Below are 22,461 nucleotides of genomic sequence, written 5' to 3'. Positions count from 1 at the left end.
CCGTTGTAACGCATGCATTTTCAGTCCGTTAAAAAGCGCATGCATTTTGAAAACGCAAGAGATTTTCACCCTTTACCATGCGTTTAGCTGCTTAGAACCTGTTTATCTTAATAGATAAACAGATTTTAAACAGCCAAAGCGCATGCTTTTTTTAATGGACTGAAAACGCATGCGTTACAACGGACTAAAAACGGGACGTGTGGCATCACCCATAGGCCACATCTTAAGTTTCTCATAGCCAGAAGCCTTACAGACCTCAATCTTTGTATGTGACAATACTATGTATCATCTTATGTGTCTATATGCACTTCTTGTCATGATCTGTATTGTTTTGAACTTTTGATACTAGATATAATGACACTATACACAGCTCTGTATGATAATGCTGATACAGTGAAAATATATATTTTTTTTTTCCAAAGATCGAAAAAATATTTTTACAGGTATAGAAACATAATTTAACTTTATAAATTTACTTTCTCCTTGATCGGACTGACCCAAAGAATAAAGGGGGATGAATGAAAGCAGAAATGTCAGCTGCTTATTGCACTTCTCCCATAGAAATAAACATGCACTCTCAGCTGAGTCGTGGACTATGTAGTTTCATTCTGGCTGACAACACAGAACAATAGCTGACATTCAGTATTTTTGCAGGCAGAATACACTTTATGCTCCAGGAATAAGAAGGGAATGCTAAACCCCTGCCAGGGCACGCATTCTGGGATTTGTAGTTCGGTGCCGGCACCGGCATTCAGTACCAGGGTCTATTACCAGCTGACGTGCCACCCGGTGAAAACTACACCTCCCGGCATCCTCCGGCGCGCAGTGATTGGCCCGTGCCCCGTGACGTCACATGTTTTGGATCTTCAGTGTCATGTGTTCAGTGCTCTTTGTTTTGCAGGAGACAGGATTGTGCTATTAGAAGTTGTATCATCAGTGTTGTGCTGCCTGACACAGCAGAGCCGGAGCCGGGCACTACACCTCGTCCATGCTGGGCAGGAGCAGGTCAGTGCACTCTCCATACTGCACCTTGTCTTATTACCCCTTTCCCCAGCTATGGGGTAACTACAATCCCCAAGATGGCAGAGATTGCTGGGAGTTGTAGTTCACCTGTGGCCAGTGCAGCCTTAGGACTATGTACAATAGGGGGGCACAGATTACAGAGAGGACATGGAGGTCATATTTCCGTTACCCACGATTGCTTACAGACATTACACAATCTTCCAGCATCTTACATAAAATTCTACAGAATTTACTCCTAACCTGGAGACCCTGGATAACACACTGTATCCCCCATACCCAAATTACATGTAACATGTCCAAAACCGCCACTTATTACAGTAATGGGTCACATCCAGCCTGCTGAGGTGCACAGAAGTGTAGACAATGCACTTGGCTTCTAGGACAAGTTCAGCTTAAAGGAGAAGTCCATGTAAACTGAACTTGTGCATGTGGTATAGACACGTCTGTGGGTGTTCAGTGCCCTCCTTCTCTAGACAAAGAAAGTCCTGTAGTCGTACACCTGCTTTATTTTAGCCTTATTCTGGGTTAAAGCCTCATGTGATATATCTGTAGTGTGTGAGTGATGAAAACTGTACACAGAGAGCAACATAGAACACTACACACAGTAACAACACATTATATACAAAGCAATTACACATAGTACACACAGTAACAACACACTACATAATAACGACACAATATACACAAAGTAACATAATACACACAATAACTACACACAATAACAACACAAAATACACAGAGCAACATAACAAACTACACACAGTAACAACACACTATACATAATAACGACACAATATACACAAAGTAACATAATACACACAATAACTACACACAATAACAACACAAAATACACAGAGCAACATAACACGCTACACAGAATAACACAATATACAAACAGTAACATATACTACACACATTAACAACACAATATGCATAGAGCAACATAAAATACTACACACAGTAACAACACACAAAAGCAACACAATATACACATACAACAACATAACACGCTACACAGAATAACAACACAATATACAATCAGTAACATAATGTACTACACACAATAAAAAAATCAATTTACAGAGAAACAAAGTACAATGCACACAATAACAAAACAATATACAAGTGTTAACAAACATTACTCACACAGTAACAACAATACACACAATAACATAATATAGTAATGCACATTGTACTCAGTAACTTAATACAATACACACATAGTAACATAACATTACACATGGTGACAACATAATACTCATATAGTAACATAACATACTACAACACAGTAACTCAACACAATAGACACACAGTAACATAACATACTACTCATAGAGTAACAGAACATAATAATGCATAATACACACACAGTAACATAATACATACACAGTAATGTAAAACAAGTCCCACACACTATAAGAACACAATACACACAGTAACCTAATACATACACAGTAACATAACATAATACACACACAGTGCTATCAGTATGTGATTACTTATAAGACACGTTTTGAAGAGTTTTGCAATCTCAAAACTATATAGAGTTTAATATGATAATATATACACAGTGGAAAGTCTGTAACTTTATTTATCAGGTTTTCTGCCTGGATTACCTGTCGGCTCAAGGTTTCAGAGTTGTGATACTACATTGAAATGATATAGAATGTGCAGAGAGGTTCTATATGACATCATACAGGTGAAGCTGTAGTAAACCATGACCATGACCAATAGCAGAGCAGATGCCATTTTTTAGAAGCAGTATAGAGAATAAAAGCTGCGATATAATTGGTTGCTATGAACAACAAAGTCAGTAAGATGGTGACATAAATCTTCCTGTATGGACTGTATTGTGTAGACTCTTGTGGCTCCGGGGTGTCTATAGAGATCAGCAGTACAATGGTGACGTTACCCCCTCGGGTTATAAACAGGCCCTTGAAGGAAGTTGTTGTTGTTCTCTCCTGTGATCTGGATGGCGCTCACCTGTCCTCCCTCACCTGTACACAAAGGCGCACAGCTGCTCTCGGGGGCAGAGTTTGCCTGAGTCCAGTCACGTGTGCCGGCTCCTGGTGTTTGTTTACAGCCTGTCCCAGCTTATGCTTGCATCACAGGGGAGGGCAAGGTTTCGTAACGTTAGGTAGGGTTATTTATTCTTAACCAGCCCTAAGGCACCTTAGTTATCTGCTTCATATGCCTGATTTATGCTCTCGTGCCTTCTGCTGTGTACTCGCAGATCTCTCTGTTTTCCTCTTGTCCCCAAGGACATGATCATTACATGTAAGACGTAGAAACTTGGACGTGATCCTTCTGTGCTATCAGTAATCAGGAAGAACAATTACCGTATTTTTAAGACTATAAGGTGCACAAAAAATTATTTGATTTTCTCAGAAATCAAAGGTGCGCCTTATAGTCCAGTGCGCCTTATATATGAACTGTACTTACAGACAACAGCTGCCTTGTACTGTGCACAGGTCTGCCACCTGCTGGTCATTCATCCTTATAATCAGGTGCGCCTTATAATCCGGTGCGCCTTATATATGAACCTAGTTGTTTAGCAGGCATTTATTGATGGTTCTCCTTATAATACGGTGCGCCTTATAGTCCGAAAAATATGGTAAGTCAAACACATTCAAAGCCGACTGGCCACCAAACTTGTATTGGGGTGTCCCTACTTTCCCCCAGGTGCAGATGTCAGCTTAGGAAGGACTGGGCATATAGGATTTCAACATGCCCAATCCATTTGTCTCTGATGGAGATAAGGGGTGTCGTGAAGCAGCTTATACCTCTTTTCCCATTAATGGGAGTCCTAAATCACTTTCCAAGTAAAATCATCATTGTGGCGAGAGTTTCCACACATACAGAACCTTTCCAATGACCATTTATGCAAATGAGTTTTCCTGTTAAGGAAGCAATGGCTAAAACAGGTCCAAAAATAAAGACTGTGTGCATGTAACCTAAAGGCTAATTCACACAGCCATGTCCTCTCCTGGATTGGATCCCAGGTGTAGCACATGGCCAGGTGAAGAGTGGGGGGGAGTGAGCACTCCTCACATCTCCCCTCTCCATTGAAAGCTAAGCGGCCGCATCTTGGTCATGGTGCAGGGAGACACCATATGCTCGCCATGGCTGTGCGGCAACACCAAGGGTTCACGGTGGCTTAGTGGTTAGCACTACTACCTTGCAGCGCTGGGGATGTGGGTTCAAGTCCCAGGTCATCATCTGCAAAGAGTTTGTATGTTCTCTCCGTGTCTGCGTAGGTCTCCTCTGGGTCCTCTGGTTTCCTCCCACATTCCAAAACATACTGGTAGGTTGATTAGATAGTGAGCCCTATAGGGGACAGGGACTGATTTGGCAAGCTCTGTGCAGCGCTGCGTAATCTGTGTGCACTATATAAATAAAGGAATTATTATTATTATCAATTACAACCTTATGAATAAGGCCTAAAACTGATGACTTGCAGACAGCAGAACAGACGTGTTGTCTTGGAGTTTGGCATATGAGCAACTTTATCTGGATCAGATAAAAGGGAAACACTAATGAGATAAATATTGTATGTGCTGCCAGGGGGTCACCCTGATCCAGATGCCATCTCACGTCTCAAGATCTCTGGGGCCTGGCATAGAGTTGTATGCCAGCACAGTTGTCCATAAGATACTTCAAGATACCCAAGCTTCCTGATGTATCCAGATGGGCAGGTCTTTTGTAATACTCTGATGCACACTATGCGGGTGTATAATAAATCTCCCATATATACTATATCTGAGTGGGGGTCTGCTGTTCAGGACCCTCCTCTTGTTGTTGTAGAGTAGTTACAAAGAGCGTCTCCCACTCTGGAGGACCCATCCTGTCCTGCAGTTTTCATAAACCCTATTGATTTGAATGCAGTGCAGTGTAATGCATTGTTTCGTCCTGGTGGTGGCACTGTAGGTAAGTTGGACATGAATGCCTAGCTTTCCCATTGGGTTACAGCTGATTTGTATCCCCAGCTGTGCAAGACTTGTCAAGGGATCTTCCTAACAAAGTAGCGATTGTCGAAAACAGAGAATCCCTTTAAGTACTGAGGGCATTTTGTAATGACAGATCCACATTATAAATAAGATATAACAAGCACTTTGCTCTCTGTTGCCCCTCAGTGCACCCGCCTACTATTGCTTTACCCCTGTGTGACACCTTAATGTTATCAGCTGCTGATGGGTTTTGTGTTCCTAATAAAAAATCTGTCACTTTATGATCCCGGCTATAAACATGACTTATCAGCTCAGCTTCCGTACTTTGCTTTTGCAATAAAATGGGAAAGGACTTGTCTTGTTTATCTTTTTAAGTGTTTTCACAAAGGACGGACAATATCTGGTAATATTGATGGGGTCTTGTTTGACGTTTTGGTGGCGGAGCTTGGGTTAGCTGTAAATAAACTAGTTATGTAGATGTGGAGCGTGTAAGAGGAGCTGCACCCTCCACGGAGCTGGCACTGTACAGCCTGGCCTCATTTCTATTTTACATTGTTTATATCTGCTCTGTTGTCCTCTGTTACCTGCCAAGTTTTTGCAAAGAGGAAACTGATCTGGCTGCTTTAGGAGTGGAGTGTGCATGGCTCGCAACGTAGGTCAACGCGTCCCACATGCCAAGGTACAGGTCACTTGCTCCAGGCTATCCACCCATAACCAGTTATGAACACAGTGTCTGTTTCTGGTAATAAATAGATTTTTCTCTGCTCAATGTTGACTTAAGTGACACATTCAGCTCAGTTTATATACGCAAGCCCTTGTAATTTACCTATTTACACATGGATCACTCTGTTATTGGTCTTCTGACCATCCAAAATCCAGCATGCTAAACCAGACACTTACCCTACTCAAAAATCCAGGCACTTTATATTCATTATCCATGGCCTCCTTCCTTATAAAATCAACTAATGAGAAGGACCTTACCAGAGCCACTCAGTGCTGCAGATTCACCGGCTGTTACAACTCGCCATCGCCAACCTGTTATCCAGGACAAAGACTAGTATACACCTTTGAATGATGGATACAAATGAATAAAGGAGTCATGTGGAAGGAGAAGAATTCCTTCTTGATCCCCCCCTAGACCTGACTAATGTTCCATAGGACAGAAACCTTATCATAAACCACTTTAAGCAGCTGCCATAGAGGAGAAAACCCAGCATGACTCTTCTTTACCCTCTTAGGCTGCATGCACATGAATGTGTGCAGCACACGTCGTCCTAGGGGAGAGGAAGAGGGGGTGAGCGTTGCTCGCCCCCATTCCTCTCCATAGAGATACATTTTACATGGCACTGTAATACAGGGAAAGATCTTTTCCCCGAGTACGGAGCTGTACGGTGCCGCACGTTTGCCTTAGGCTGCATTCACACGACCGCAAGGGGGACGTATATACGGCCGACGTATATACGGCCGATATACGTCCCCCATAGACGGCAATGGGCGTGCGGCTCGCTACGGGAGCGGTACGGTGCCGCACACGTGCGGCACCGTACTGCTCCGTGCCCCGTGAAAAAATAGGACATGTCCTATTTTTTCAGGGCATACGGCGCCGTGCGCCATATATCCCTATGGAGAGGGGCGGGGGTGAGCAGCGCTCTCCTCCTCTCCCCGCACGCTGCCGTGTGCCCGCCGTGCTACGGTACGGCGGGCACCAGTCGTGTGAATGCAGCCTTATAGTGATTCTGACACTGTCCTTGGTTAACACTCCAGTCACAGCGGATTCAGTGAATTATACCTTGTGCAGGACTAAAAGGGAGGAGCAGGACTCCAGGTTCTAGGAATACAATGTAAATGCGTCCTGCTCCTCCCTTCAGGCCCTGAATCTTGTATTATTCAATAAATTAGTTTTGACTGGAGTGTTCATTTCAATCCCAGTGATAGGTTCCCTCTAACATATCCCTATTATGTTATTACTGAATTACTCACACTACAAGCGGGAGTGATTTTTCATGGCTGACAATGCGCTGTTGACAGCTGCCATGATGATGTCCTGACCTGCAGGTAAAGGGATCATTTCCAATGATAACATTATATTTTGGCACTGCTAGTCATGGCTGCGGCGGCTCAGGTGGTGCCATCTGCTGTGCGTTGCTTTGGTTTGGGCCCGGCTTCTCCTTCCCCCATTGTCTTCCTATTTGAATATTCCGTTGACAGAGGCGAGGAGATCCAGGACGTGTTTGTTCTGCTTTCCATACTGCTTAGCTCATTGCTGGGCTGTTGCTGCGGAGGTTATTTTAGTATGTCACTGTTTTAGTTGTCTTTTCTTTGAGTTCAGGCAGGCTGCCAACACGTTAGGCCTCAGGGAGTTAAACGAATCTCTGAGTCGTCCTTCTGTTACCCGGGCTCGTTTTTTTTTCTGCTGTTTTTCTCCTTTCTTTGTAATTCAAAGAAGAGGAAGGGAAGTTTCGCTTTGTTTCTACTTTTAACCTACAAGGAAACTGGCGTCTTAGTCTGACCTAATGTTTATGCTGCATTTTTTCTCTTGTGTGTTTATCAGGATGTTCTTTGGTATTTATTCTTCTTAAAGGGGCATACCAATACATTTTTATCACCTTTCCCCAAGATAGGTCATCAGAATAGGGGGGGGGGGTCTGTCGCCTGGCCCCCTCCTCCCCCCTTTAAGTAATATTAGCATCCTTGAGAACCGTCTTAGCTTCAAAGACCTGTGATTTCAGTCACATGTAGAGATGAGCAGACCTGACGTTTAGGTTCGGGTTCGGCAGTGTGACCTGAGCATATGTAGCGCAACATCTCTTTGCTTATCATAGCCATACCTATGTTTACTTGCTAGGGGCGTCAGTTTGCTGGATAGGTTGTACAGCTGCCAATCCGGCAATATGTCCAGGTTGTGCGGTCGAACCCGAAAACAAATGTTAGCCCCGTTAATCTCTAGTCACATGGCCTGTTTGCTTCCCATTCAAATAAATGGGCTTGAGCTTCAATACCAAGCACAACCACTATACAATGTATGGCGCTGTGCTTGGTAGCCACAAACAGCACATCCAAATGCCAGAGTCCCTTCTTACAGCTGATTATGGGGGTGTCAGACACCTGCCAATCTGTTATTAATTTAAAAAAATATGGAATACTCCTATAAAGTGACTGGATGTGAGCAGTTTTGACTCCTGAAACTGCTGACAGCACTGTATAGAGACCCCCATTGATCACACATATGTATTCCTAGGAATAGGAACACGTTTAAAGGGGTCTCGTTCTAGTAACACATATTCATAGGATAGGTGATAAATGATTGATTGTGGGGGATCTGATTGCGGGAAATATCAGAGGTCCACAAGTTCTTCTTGGTGGTGTACATGTTTGACCACCAGTATATCCAAATCTATGGGATTGGAAGTCTCCCGGAAGAAAATCTGGGTGTTGGCCAAGCATGTTCTATTCACCTAAAGCACTGGCGGACCTCTGTGTTCTGGGGTCCCAATTTATCTCCTCGGCTATCTTCATAACTGTAACCCATGGTTCAATGTTTGAGGCCTGTGTGAGGTCCACTGATGGACTTATGACAAAAGGGATGACTGCCTTAGCCACATACATGGGCAGGAATAGGACCAGCTCCAAAATTTGCAGATCAAGAAGTTGGCTCTTACATGGCGCCATGGAAATCATAGCCCATAGAAATAAATGGGGATTTGCACTAGCCCCTCTACATGTGGCCATGTGTGGTACTAAACCTCAAACCCCATTTACTCAGTTGTTTGAGAGTAATTGTCTTTACTTTTTGGATTCTCTTGTTGGCAAATAGAAATAATTGTTCCTTGCCAATCATACAATATGTAAAGTGAAATTTTCCTGTGTGCCATTCAGTTATGTAAATTGTGAAGACTGTTATCACCTCAGGGTATAAGACACACAGTATGAAGACACAGAGGCGCAGATGTCTGCTGTGTGCCGGCTTATGACATGTGAGGCGCTTTGTTAGCCCAGAATACCACTATTTATCTTTTTTTAGGTATGGCTCCAGTATTTTTACAACTCCTGACAGGCTTCTTTGTACTGAGTAGAAAGCAGGTGACTATGTACCTGAACTATCCATGAACTGTAAATGATGGGGACGTATCAGTTCTTCAATCCTGACTTTCCACCTTGAGTTTTGTAGGTATTTTCAGTAAATGCACTTTGTTTTCATAGTTTTTCTTCTCTGAAGATGTAAGAGACCAGAATTTCTCAGTGACTCAGTTTTACCCACCTACTATATGCATTGTGTACCCCCCTGTATCCACTATACAGGCATCTGAACTTTGCTCTGGGGAACCACCGGGTCACTACCTCACGACTAGTATGAATCTTTTGACGGCTGACCCACACATGTAAGGAGACATTATTAATGAGGCACAGGTTTGTTCGGAAAAGAAGCCAAGGTCAGGCAGGTCTACTCATAATCCAGTCACAATTGAGGGCATGTGATTCAGTTTTACCTCAGTTTCCGAAGCCTACCTACTGTGGGTATTGGGAAAGTGCCTCCTTGTAACCCTTGTACAGGGATATGGACTTGGTGACCTATCGGGTCACTACCTCAGGACTAGTCTTAATTTTCTTGACAGCATAGGAGTGCGCAGGCATTGATTTGGTCAGAAAACAGGCCGAGGTCAGGGCAAGTTTAATATCATCTAAATCATAATCCATGGACAATTTAGGGCAGGAAGAACAGGTTTGCTAACGATTAGATAAGTAGAGGTGAGAAATCTACTACACATACAATGTTTAGGCAACTTTGCAGGAAACTATGGGGAAAGGTTCCTTAAATAACCCTGAGTGCAATGTGGTGGAAGATTGTAGGACATGTGTCTCCCTTTAAGAAGTAAACTCTTAGCACTAGGACCCAGGACCATGTTACTTTGACAGTAATGAAGTTGGAGGCCTGAACCTTACAAATTTAGAGATTTTTTTTTACATTTTATAGTCAACATCAGTTTATATATCCCACGGGAAAAAAACACAGAAAGTTGTTTTTCAGGGTAATTTTGCATTCTAAATATCATGTCCTCAAAAGTGAGCCTTTTTACTTCCAGAACATTTATCCAGTGTTGATGGAGCAGGGTCGGTTCACTTCATGTGGAAATAGATTTTCCTGGAAAAAATAGCAACTATATCTTCAAAGATCTTCAGTAAACAAAATAAACTACTTCCGGAAGAAGCAACGGAGAAAGCTGAATGTCTTTATTCACTAAAATTACGTAAAAAGTAAAAGTGTGAACTACAAACATGAACACGTTATACATAGTAAGTCAGTATAAAAATACACGGGAGCTCATTACCATGTGTCCAGTTTCCTGGCCATAGACTTCCTAGGGAGAACACAATAGGCATTGTCCTGACATTACTGATAATAATGAACAATCGTTTACATTCCATTATGGAGTGAGAATAAATTTAGTATCTGATATGTAAAATTCAGGTGTTGCTTTGTTTATAAAGGAGTACACTATCTATTTATAGTGGCTTTTATTGTGTTTTCTTTGGAAATACGACATGATTTATTATGGCAGCTCCTTAAAAGATCTAAGAGCTCTTTGTACTGCCAAAGCTTATAATAATCTGCCCTAGTACACAGTCTAAGATCCGATATAAGTTGCTGCCTTATTACCATGGACTTCTGTTTTCCTTACCACTGATCTACCTATTAAGGGTAATAGGATGCGAGGATAACCTTTTTAATCCTCCTACCAGATATGTTTGGCGTGCAACTATAAGGAGCTGCGCCGCCCCTTGTCTTCCAGGCTGGTGTTCTGCGCATGCTGGTGTTCTCCAAAGCCGGAGCTACTGCGCATGTGCAGAATTCCGGCTTTGCGGACGAGATGCGCAGCTTCTCATAGCTGCACGACGTAGATATCTGGTAGGAAGATCATGAAGCCACTGGGGCCTGGAGTAGCCGTGCCATGTAGCCTCAGCTCCGGCTACTCCACGCCCCAGTAGCCTCTTTAGAAACTTAGCCTATTAGGCAAATAAAAGTTATAAAAAGATTGCGGGGATGTGAGGATTAGCCCTTAAAAGAGCTATCCTCACGTCCAATAGAGGCTCCTACCACCCGATCTATCTTAATAGGTAGATCCGTGGTGGTAGGTTTCCTTTAAATCAAAGAGATTTTTCAGCTTATTAATATTGGTGACCTTTTCATAGAATAGGTCATCCATATCTGATTGGAGGGCATCCGACAACCAATACCCCATTGCGCTCTCTCAAAATAGATATTGTAACAGAAAGCCCTAACTCAAGTGTGAACTGAGCCTAAGCCCATGTGCAGCAAATTGGATCTTACATTGTGAAATACTTATGAGCGACACATGCAGAAAATCGGGTGCACAATCTAAGTGAATCACGGCACAGTGCATTCCAGTATGACATTCTGGTTCGGGGAACGCGCTCGGGACTGGTAAGTAAATGTGCCCCATTATGTTGAAATTTTCCTTTTCCCAACCTGAAAAATTTTATTATTTCTTACCTAGAATACCCAGTGGAGCCCATAGCATCTTTCTGAATGTGGCCCCCTACCACCTAAAAAAATTGACATATTTATATGCGTTCACATGTGCTTTAAAAATACACACATTTATACATACAAATAGTTCTTCAATTATACACATTAATAAAATCACGTTTATACATTCATGCATACACATTTATGCACAAATATAAACACTGTATATGTCTATGTATACATACAGTATATATGCATCTTATAAACGCACACAGTGGTAACAGATCAAATACATACATACAGTATATACACATAACATATGCTGACACATAGATACCATCTACACATCACATATATACCCTGTTTCCCCGAAAATAAGACAGTGTCTTATATTAATTTTTGCTCCTAAAGAGGCGCTAGGTCTTATTTTCAGGGGATGTCTTATTTTTCCATGAACAAGAATTTACATTTATCATTAAACAAAAAAATCAACTTTTCTAACGTCCTTATGACTCTCCAAACTCTGAATTTCATGCTGTATTTCTTGTGACTCCATTTCTATTAGAATCATGGGCCCCAATCTCTCATGTTTAGTAAAAGCCCTTTCCATAAATGACCCTTCTTATTCTGGTAGCTGTTGGTATCACATTTGCAGCACAACAGCCAGTGATTTAATTCCATGAAATCTTTCCCATGTCACAACCTTCTACAGCATCTACAAGATTTACTAATACTAATGTATGGCGCGGGGGGAGCTGCTGCAATGACTGCTGCTAGGTCTTATTTTCAGGGGAGGCCTTATATTTCTAAGCCTGAATAAAATTGTACTAGGTCTTATTTTCGGGGGATGTCTTATTTTAGGGGAAACAGGGGTATATACACATACAATACCATAAAAAGAACAGTAAATACACAACAACCAGTATATACACACCACACACACACCATATCATATCCAAGTAACATACACACACACACATAGAGTACCACATAGAGTCATATAGCATATATACATACACACACACACAGAGTGCACATAGATAGCAGGGAGTAGAGATAAGACATTTTTCTCTGCTGTCCCCTTCCTTTCCCACAACATTTCTTATCTGAGCTTCCGAGTTAGGTGTACTGTGGAAGAGTGGAACATGTACACTGCTAGATACTTATTAAGTTGTACAATTTTCAGCATAACATGTATAAAATGGTGCACATTCTCCATTCTTTAGTGTGTTAGGCAGCATGCCGGGGCCCCCTGACACTGCAGGCCCCATAGTTGCTACTATTGCTGTTACCTTGTAGTTTCTCCCCTGGCATTGTCCATAAGACTGTAAAGTACCTTGAAAGGGTGGCCTCTAAAGGGAATCTCCTTAAGGAGTATGACTCCCTTCCTTAGCTTAGATGCTTAGATACCTTTTGGGTTGCCAAAAAATTATCTAAAACATTCTGAGAAAATCTGCAACATTAGAAGCATACATTCTAATATAATATACTACCCTATAATGGAACCTCTATAATGATATGTATGACTCATCCTAGGAGATAAATGATGAGACGCCGCCACATTTTGGCGCCTGACACATAGAGCTGACTGAACTTGTCGTATTGTCCTTAAATGTTCTATCCCCCACCTATTATATTTGTCTAAGAATTTACAGGAATTTGTGAACTTTCATCATCTGTGCCAGCTTTTCTTTCTAACAATATGGGCATCCATGGCGGATAGGAGTCCATTAGCTCATGGGGGGCATATTTATAGGGGTAGTACCAAGTATAATTGTTACCCCCTATCCACAGGATTGATATGCCTCACAAAAATCCAGGTCCTGGACCGATACACGTTGCTTAGTTTATAATAAAAGAACTCGATTTTTTAATCCATAACGGCTAACATGAATTCCCGAAGGCGCCGACCACAACATTCATTTCATCTACAAATCCATTGAGTTTTTCCTTCTATCCACAGGATAGCAATCTGATAGGTGGGGGTCTGACTGTAGGGACTTCCACCTATCATGAGAACCAGAACTCGCACGATCCAGAGAATGGAGTAGTCATTCACTAATTGATGACGCTGGAGGACATGTATGTGGTCTGCTAACCCATTCAATCCTATGGGAGAGTCAGATATTGCAAAGCATGGCACTCGGCTATCTCTGACATTCTCATTCACTGTCTATAGGAGTGCCATAGCCAAGAGTTGTCAGTCAACTGGTATTAGCCACATGGGATTTTACCTTCCCCTGAAGCAACGCTGTAGGATTATAGGTTGGACTTGATGGACCTGGATCTTTATTCACCCTGATCGGCTGTGATACTGCGATGGCTGATGTTCATAAAGAAAACATGTGAAGGAAAATTCTTCTTTTGTACAGTGGGTTCACAAAACGTGAACTGAAAAAACAAATGCACTGATAGGAATCTATGAACGTGTTGACCGAGAGGAATATCAGGCACCGTGAAGGGAAAACTGATGAAAGATAACGTAGACAGAAGCGTTAACAGGCTGCGAAGGGGGTGGAGGTCAGGTGAAGGTGATAGGGGGCCAGGTAATCTCCAAGATTGATAATGAAATGAGAAATAGTTAACAGATAAAAAATATTTTTATTTTATTTTTTAATTTACATTAAATTTTCTTTATTGGAGTATAAAAGAAGAGAACAGTCTCATGGGGACCAAGTTCCAGTGTATAACAACTTTTTACTCAAGGATTCCCAAATTGGTGCCCATTGAGAGTCCATAGGTGTAGACTTCGAATCTGCCTTCCTTTAAGTAAATTTTCTTGCCTATTTTCAGGGCTTAATTTTTACATTAATTTCCATAAATATGTCTGTATCTTTATAGCAAATAACTCTACTACTACTGTATAAGATACATCCAGGGCCTGGCGCTATAAGGGTTTTTGACTTTATAGAGTCATTTAAATGAAATCTACCACATACTCCCCTTTACTTCTTCATCTCGATCCCGGGGCTTGTTTTTTACACTTTTAAGTGGTAGATTTCATAAGAGGAGATGTTTATTGTAATCAGGATAAGGTTTCATTGGTTGATCTCGGTAAGGCCAGATGTCATCTCCTCATTCTGGCCGCTAAGCGGTTAATCTTTTCCCTTGCCATTGTTTGGGCTATGCTAACATACATGTTCTGCACCAGTGACTAGTAAATATTGTCTAAGAGTATCTGCAGGCGGTGAGATGATGAGGTCAGAAATGTAGTTGTTGCTAAGGACAACTCATGGGTGGCCATAGAACAATTGGAAAGAAAATAATAGGTCATGTCAAGGGCTTCTATATGTATGAATGTATGTATTTCTGTATTTTAAAGGGAAAGTCAAGTTAAAATTATGATGATGGGCTGCAAGTTGTCAGGGGACCTTCCACCACCCTCATCCACTCACAAAACAGGGGATGAATTTAGGGAGGGTACCGGGCCCTTCTGGTGCTGTGGACACATGGCTTTGAAGTGCCCTGGCTATTTACACATAAACAAGGTTTACCAACCAACGTGGAAAGGGAAGCATGGGGATATAGTCATATATATTATGGTATACCCACAAATGGCTGACGTATTCATAAGTGTCAGATAGATGGGGGTCCCTGTATCTCCAGCACAATGGTTTTCTAACATCTGATCTCAACTAAAGAGTCATATGTCCATCCAATTCACACCAGTCATAGCAGAGGGGGCATTAGACTACACTTGGGTCTTGGTCTCAGAGGTAAGACCTTAGATATTTATGACACATTCTGGGGCAAATTTACTTACCGGTATGCCGAGTTCACGAAAGTGCTTTGTCTGACGATAATGCACAGCTGCCGCGATTCACTAAGAGTGTGCGCCCGATATCCTGCATCTGTAGCTTCCCCGCTCAGGTCCGGCGGAGTTTACCTTCTTCTTCCTGGTGCATGTAAGTGCATTGTCTTGCGACACAATTTGAAAGTTAAATCCTGCACTCAGTCCGAATCTGTCAGTTCGTCCAGTGCTCACCCCCCCCCCCCCCCGATTTCTGACGCATGAAAGCCAGCGCCAAAGACTGATCCCAGTGCAGACACCTGTAAATACCTGTCAAAGCTGAGCAAATCCCAAAAACGGTGCAAAGTCCGACAAAAGTGCGATCCACGACCCATAGTAAATAAGCCCCACTGTGTGATGGAATGCTCCTTACATCCATCTCTAAGTTTAAGTTTCATTATGTACAAGTAATACTTTTCTAATGCAATTTTCTAATTGCAATATAATATCACCATTCATATTCACAGGGATTTATAATGTCACATTGGTTTGTATATGCTTTTCAATGTTTGACCTTTCTTAAATACATTGCTACTACTGCTGAATCATAAAGGGGTGTCACTAGCTAGTGTTTTATGACCTTTTATATTGTTGCCTATTGTTTTACAGAGAATTGTTTCAGTCTTAGGCATTATCACCTCCCCTGACTTGTCTATTTATATGATACCCCACAAAATAGCAATTATTTTTTTCTACAAATTCTGCTTTGTGCCATTCCTGCATTGTTCCTCCTACAAATATAAATAATTGGCAACTGGGTGTTACCATTATCCTTCTGAAAGTGGTATGACCCTACACTCAGGAACACACATCCAACACCCAGCTGTGAATATTCCTTAAGATAAGACTAACAGGGGAACGGCGGCATTTCACTTTCTAAGAAGAGATGTCCTTGGTTATTATGTACGAAATAGACTACAATACATATCAGACAGGTTAAGGGATTTAGTTTTTTACAGATCACCTTGTTTTGTGACTTCTTAAGCTGAGGTGCAGCTCATGGCCTGGAGGAGCTAAGCAATAACCTTCCGCCAGGACATAGACTAATAGATGCAGAACTGATAAGATCACAGGGTTCTTGTGTGAATGTGGAAGTTGTTTTATAGAAATGGGAGAGGCAAAGGATTTGGGGTTAACCAAGGTAAGGAGGAAGGTGCTGTACACGTTAGGTTTGTGTGGACATGTATATATTTTCCATTCCATTTATTCTCACTCTATTTCCTTTGTCAAGTTAACAATCAGCCTTTATAAGTAAGTGCAAAACTAAGTTCCTGTTCACACTGCTATTCTTGTCCTCATTGTCATTTTCGAAGTATATGGACAGACCCCCATCCCTGGAGTTGTCCTTGTAAGTTCCATTGAAAAACTATAAATCACAACGTTAACTCCTAGTGGAGACTAAAAGTGTTCCTATCAACTTGTCTGTACGAGTGCACATTTGGATCAGCTGAACATGCATGGGCTTAAAAATTGAGAGAGGGGAGTAGGCTCAGTTCACACCCGCATCTCGGACTTGTCAGAACTATTTGGGACACTAAACCACCCACAGGTCCTTATGGGTGTTATAAAAAAAACTATATACTTACCTTGAGATGGGTCAGAAGAGATGCATGAGACGCAGCTGTACACCCCCGCTTAATTGGGAAAGCCAGAGTGTAGTACGTCTGCTTCACTGCATGACTGTGCAGGCTCGGGAAGCACCAGAACCAGGTAAGTATTTATGTTTTTTATTTTCATAGCAGGTACCTAGTAATGTTCTAAAGGGCGATGTCCATAAGGACCCGTAGTTGGTTTAGTGTCCCAAAAGAAGGTGAATGGAAGGTCTTCTGTTCCCTGAAGACCTTTTCCCTGAAAACAAAGACATGGGCTGCTGCACTATGAATGGAGGGAGAAATACCATTTCATGTTTTTTGAAAAACTTTACAATACAATAATAAAAAATTGCATACATTTTATTGAACAGCAAGTTCACATCAGACAAGGTTAACTCACAGAAGTAAATCACAGAATATAGACACACTGGGGTAGGAGCCCACTCTTTTGAAATGCACCAATAATGAGAAAATGTCCTTTGAGATAATACGGTAATGTAGATGGTGTCTGTATAGGGTTCAAAATTCAGGAATAGACATTTAAGACAATGCAGACTGCACTTGCAAGTTACATGTAGTATGTAGACCCTCATTCGGGTTATTCAGGGAACTAATGAAGTAATGACAAGGAAGGAGAAAACTGAAGTGACAAGGTCAAAAAACACCAACCTGATTGTAAACCAGTTTTTGTTATGTATTTTTTTAACTCTTGGATAAAATCTGCAAATCCTGCATTTCTTCAATTTTAATTCAAGTATACTCTCTAACAAAGTTACATTTTGACAGTTCTCTTCTCCATCAGATTTGATTATTAATTATCTTGTGCTTTGTATCTTCTGTATGGTCTCAGGCTAGAAGAAACTATATTGAGGGCTATACTTTCTATCTTTCCATGTTTAAAGGATATCTATCACCAGATCAAGGATTGTAAACCAAGCATACGGACATACTGGCGTGTGCCCCCCTGGCAGGATCTGCTCCTCTTTTAACTTCTTGTATCCTGTTTTTTTTTTTAATCTGGCAACTTTATGCAAATTAGCCTGAGGGGTTAATGGAGTTAATGGAGCCTGGAGCCCCTCAGACTCATTTGCATAATTTTTAAAGACCTTTTTCTTAAAAACAAGGGCATAGGAAGCTAAAAGAATAGCAGATCCTGCCAGAGGGGGCACAGACCAGTATGTCTGTATGATTTGTTTGATTTACAATCCATGATCTGGTGATAGATGTCCTTTAAAATAGAGATGACATCACAGTGTTACAAGAGTGTCACATAGCAACTGTATGTATCACTGCCCACAAAAGAAATTCTTGCTGCAAATGTGAACCAGAATAAGTGAATTATATAAGCAAGTGACAATGCTGAAGTGAGTCAGAAATCTGCTCCAATGAGAGATGAAAGTGTATCGTTAAATAGGACCTTTCACTGCTCCCAACTTTCACCATCAACTCATTGGCATTGGTTTCATGTCTAATCTATATTTTATTACATTTATAAAAAAAATAAGGTAAATAAAAAGTACAAACAAAACTAGAGTACTAACGGTGCAAAAGAAATCCATCATACAACACAAAGCAGCATGGTGGGTCATGGATGACAATCGTAAGAATAAAAACATTCTCAGGCACATGATGCATAACAAAATGAAATGACTGTATAGAGGAAGAGAAAACAAAGTCGTTGAAAGTGGAGCGCACACTGAATGAAGGAGAAAGAAAAAAAAGGGAAGATGGAGACGTTCAGATGTGTTGGGGTAGTAAAGGGGGGACGGAGGAGGATAGCAAAGGGCAGATTTATCAAAAGTGTCTAAATGTTAGACAAAATTAGACTTATACTGCATCACAACCTAACTTTGGCATGACTTTTGGATATAGGATGGACCCTCACTTCGTCATAACAGCTCAAAAGAAAAGGGGGAACATTGTGTCGGGTATAAATAAACACAAAACACTTCATTGTATTGTGTCAAATAGGCCACAGCTTTATTTAAATCACAAGACTAAAATAGTTAAAGGAGGAGTTGGGCGAATTGCTAGGAATGGGATTCACTTTGGCATTTATTCCAGTTTCTGATAATGGGTGATAAATCTGGTGTAGTTTAAGACAGTCAAACCTATTAATTGGCTGCATGAATGTAGTGCAGCACTTGAACCTCTAATACCTCCATGTGTATGATAAAGTAGACCTCTTAGATCCCAACAACTTACAATGCTTGGGGCATCCCACCCTGCCATGGGAGGCAGGGGATTTAACTATTATAGCATTTGTCCACAATTCCAAATATTTTGGCAGATTAACAAATTCTCAAAAAGAGCAGATTCAAATCTGTATTCATAGACAGTAAGTGGAAACACAGGATGCTTATACAGTGCAACTGGCTTATAATTTCCCACATAACCAATCATAAATTAGCAAATTATAGAAGTACTACTAGTACATACAATAGGTAGTTTGGTATAAACATCTTGGCAACTGTATACTACACAAAATGCACCATAAATTTATCCTAAAATTCAGGATCGGCTGCTTTTTTCAGTAGACCCCTGGGTGACAGAGCCTCTGTGGGCCCCTTTGCAGTGAACTCATGTGGTGACATTAAAAATTAAGAAACTAAGACAGTCTCCTGTTCTTTAAAATATTCCCTAGTTTATCATCCCAAACAGTTATTTATATAAGCCCCCCTGGATTTATTCATGGAGTCATTAGATACAGCCACCTCACCCCATGGATTCCTTATGTACAGTCTTATGTAGGCCCCCAGCAGCTCTGGGCCTTGGCACTTGCCTAGACATGTACCGTTCAGGTAAATCCTTCCAGTGCACAGAGCAATTTTGTCGGAGTAAACTTGCAGGTGGGCAACATGACTGTCTAGTCTAACTGTTAGACCGTTTTAGTATATCTGCTCCACCTCTGTGACAAATAGATGGGCATTGGTTATATACGCTTTGTAGAGTGCCATTGATGCTTCTTCTGACAAAAATCAATGTCCATTCATCCCTTTTAAGTCTTAAGAGACGGATGATAATTTGGCACATAATGTTGTATATGCAGGTTTTTGATAAACCCTATTTAATAAAATTGTTCAGAGCTGTAAATGTGAAGCCAGGAAATGTCTCTAGTGCGAGTTATAACTTGTCGTTGTGGAGGTGTTATTAGAACAATACTTCTATATCTGAGGAACTGACAAGGCCACAACGTTCTTCACTGGCAAAACACTTTTCTGTCAAGTCCCATCATGTCTGGAAACTCTAAACCTCGCAAATTAAAAAAAGTTAAGTCAGGTGGATTTATATAAAAACTGGTGCATATAACAGTGAATTTCTATGAACTGGCAACCAATATGATGTCTAAAATGGAGAGTAATAAAAGTTGGCATGTTAGTGGTACGTGTGGTATTTAGTGTATGATTACTCATGAGAAATTGTCCAATGTAAAGAGTATTTGCAGCTGGGAAAGTCTGAAGACATCCATTACCTCATCAGTGATAAAATGAAAGCTGACATGTTAATTGTAAATGTGGCATAAAAGCTTCGCTCTAGAGAAAAATCCAAACTTCACACTTCTCTTAGATCCCCAAAAACCTTTGAATACAATTTGCATTCGATGTCCAACTATTCATACTGCAGACCTTTACTTCATACCTTCCCGCTATATATGTCTTCAGTTATTGTTGGCCGAGTGCAAGCTCTGCCGAGGGTTATTCCTTCTGACCTCATTATACTATGGTAAAATGAGTATGTATTCCTAATAAGAGGTGATAAAACCATTGCTAGGATACATGAAATATCTATGAGTTCCTATTCTGCTGTGATCACAGGACTTTCCTAACTATCAAGTTCTCAGATATCCTGTAGTTCTCTGGGGAAGATATGATGTTTTCATGATAGCTGCCAAACTAATTCTAAATAAGAATTGTGTTTTCAATTTTCTATTTTTTGTACATATTGTCAAAAATAGAAAGTCTTAAAGGAAACCTACCACTTGTAGTGGCAGGTTTCCGATGGCAATACCGAGCACCAGCTCAGGGTGAGCTGGTGCCGGAGCTTATTTTAGTTAGTGTTTTAAACCGCGCTATCGCGGTTTAAAACACTTTTTAAACTTTCTAGCCGGCGCAGGCAGGTACGCGCTCGGCGCTTACCGTGCGCGCAGCTACATAGGAAGTGAATGAGAGCCGCGCGCATGGTAAGCGCCGAGCGCGTACCTCCATGAGCCGGCTATAAAGTTTAAAAAGTGTTTTAAACCGCGATACCGCGGTTTAAAACACTAACTAAAATAAGCTCCGGCACCAGCTCACCCTGAGCTGGTGCTCGGTATTGCCATCGGAAACCTGCCACTTCAAGTGGTAGGTTTCCTTTAAATGCTGGTATTTGTTATATTTTGATGTGTATTGGCCTCTCAAACAGGATATCTTATTGCCTTATTTGGGTGACTGTAAACCTCTGGACACGGCAGGAGCCTTTCCCATTGTGCACTACAAGCATACCTTATATACCTTATATACCATAGACCTTATATGATACACAGTGTTAATGGCATAGAAGTGCATTGCAATGTATGATCATGTAGTATGTTGGCCTGGCTTTCTAATGGCTGATCTTGTCATTTTGCAGGCAGTAGAATATTTCTTCTAAACCTGTTGTGTATCCACACAACTGAACAATGGTACTCATATTAGGACGCCGATTAAACAGAGAGGAGAGTGGAGTTCGTGAGTCCCCAGCAACCAAGAGAAAAGTCTTTGAGATGGACCAAAAGTTGTCAGGTCACGAAGTGTTTGATTTCAATTCTGGCTCTTCCCATTCTGAAAGTATCCTACAGACCTTTAATGAGTTCCGGGAAAGCCGCTTGTTCACGGATGTCATCATATGTGTGGAAGGCAGGGAGTTCCCGTGTCACAGAGCCGTGCTCTCAGCCTGTAGCAGCTACTTCCGGGCTATGTTTTGTAATGATCATAGAGAGAGCAGGGAGATGTTGGTGGAAATCAATGGGATTTTTGCCGAAGCTATGGATTGCTTTTTGCAGTACGTATACACTGGCAAAGTCAAGATCACTACAGAAAATGTCCAGTATCTGTTTGAAACCTCCAGCTTGTTTCAGATCAGCGTGTTGCGTGACGCATGCGCCAAATTTTTGGAAGAGCAGCTTGACCCATGCAACTGCTTAGGAATCCAACATTTCGCTGACACTCACTCACTGAAGACACTCTTCACCAAGTGTAAAACATATGCACAGCAAGCATTTGAGATTGTCGTCCAGCACGAAGAGTTTCTGGAGCTGGGAAAGGCCGAAGTGATCGATTACATCAGTAGTGATGAGCTAGTGGTCAGCAAAGAAGAGTTTGTGTTTGAGGCTGTGATGCGTTGGGTTTACCACCATGTGGATGTCAGGAGACCCATGTTGGATGAACTCCTGACACATGTTCGCCTACCCCTGCTGCATCCTAACTACTTTGTGCAAACCGTAGAAGTGGATCAGCTAATCCAGAGCTCCCCTGAATGCTACCAGCTGCTCCATGAAGCCAGGAGATACCACATACTGGGAAATGAGATGATGTCACCACGGACCAGGCCACGCAGGTTTGTATCATCTCAGAAAACTTACTTTGCATTTTGACAACCACTTTC

General features: G+C 41.5%; 1 protein-coding gene across 3 annotated transcripts in view; it reads left to right on the top strand.

Moving 5' to 3' along the window:
- The window catches only part of KLHL24 (kelch like family member 24), a 59,394-nt gene that overhangs the window by 19,936 nt on the left and 16,997 nt on the right, over positions 1 to 22,461 (top strand). For 2 of the 3 annotated variants that reach the window (XM_072143285.1, XM_072143287.1), the window contains exons 2-3: positions 902 to 1,005; positions 21,448 to 22,413. In XM_072143285.1, the coding sequence (XP_071999386.1) occupies positions 21,497 to 22,413 (917 nt within the window). In that variant the 5' untranslated portion in view covers positions 902 to 1,005; positions 21,448 to 21,496. The remainder of the gene's footprint in view (positions 1 to 901; positions 1,006 to 21,447; positions 22,414 to 22,461) is intronic. The other variant, XM_072143286.1, reaches the window with a different exon arrangement.

The sequence above is a fragment of the Engystomops pustulosus genome, chromosome 3, assembly GCF_040894005.1.
Source record: "Engystomops pustulosus chromosome 3, aEngPut4.maternal, whole genome shotgun sequence".
NCBI classification, from domain to species: domain Eukaryota; kingdom Metazoa; phylum Chordata; class Amphibia; order Anura; family Leptodactylidae; genus Engystomops; species Engystomops pustulosus.
The sequence above is the reverse complement of the archived record's forward strand: the minus strand, read 5'-3'. Positions and strand labels throughout refer to the sequence as shown.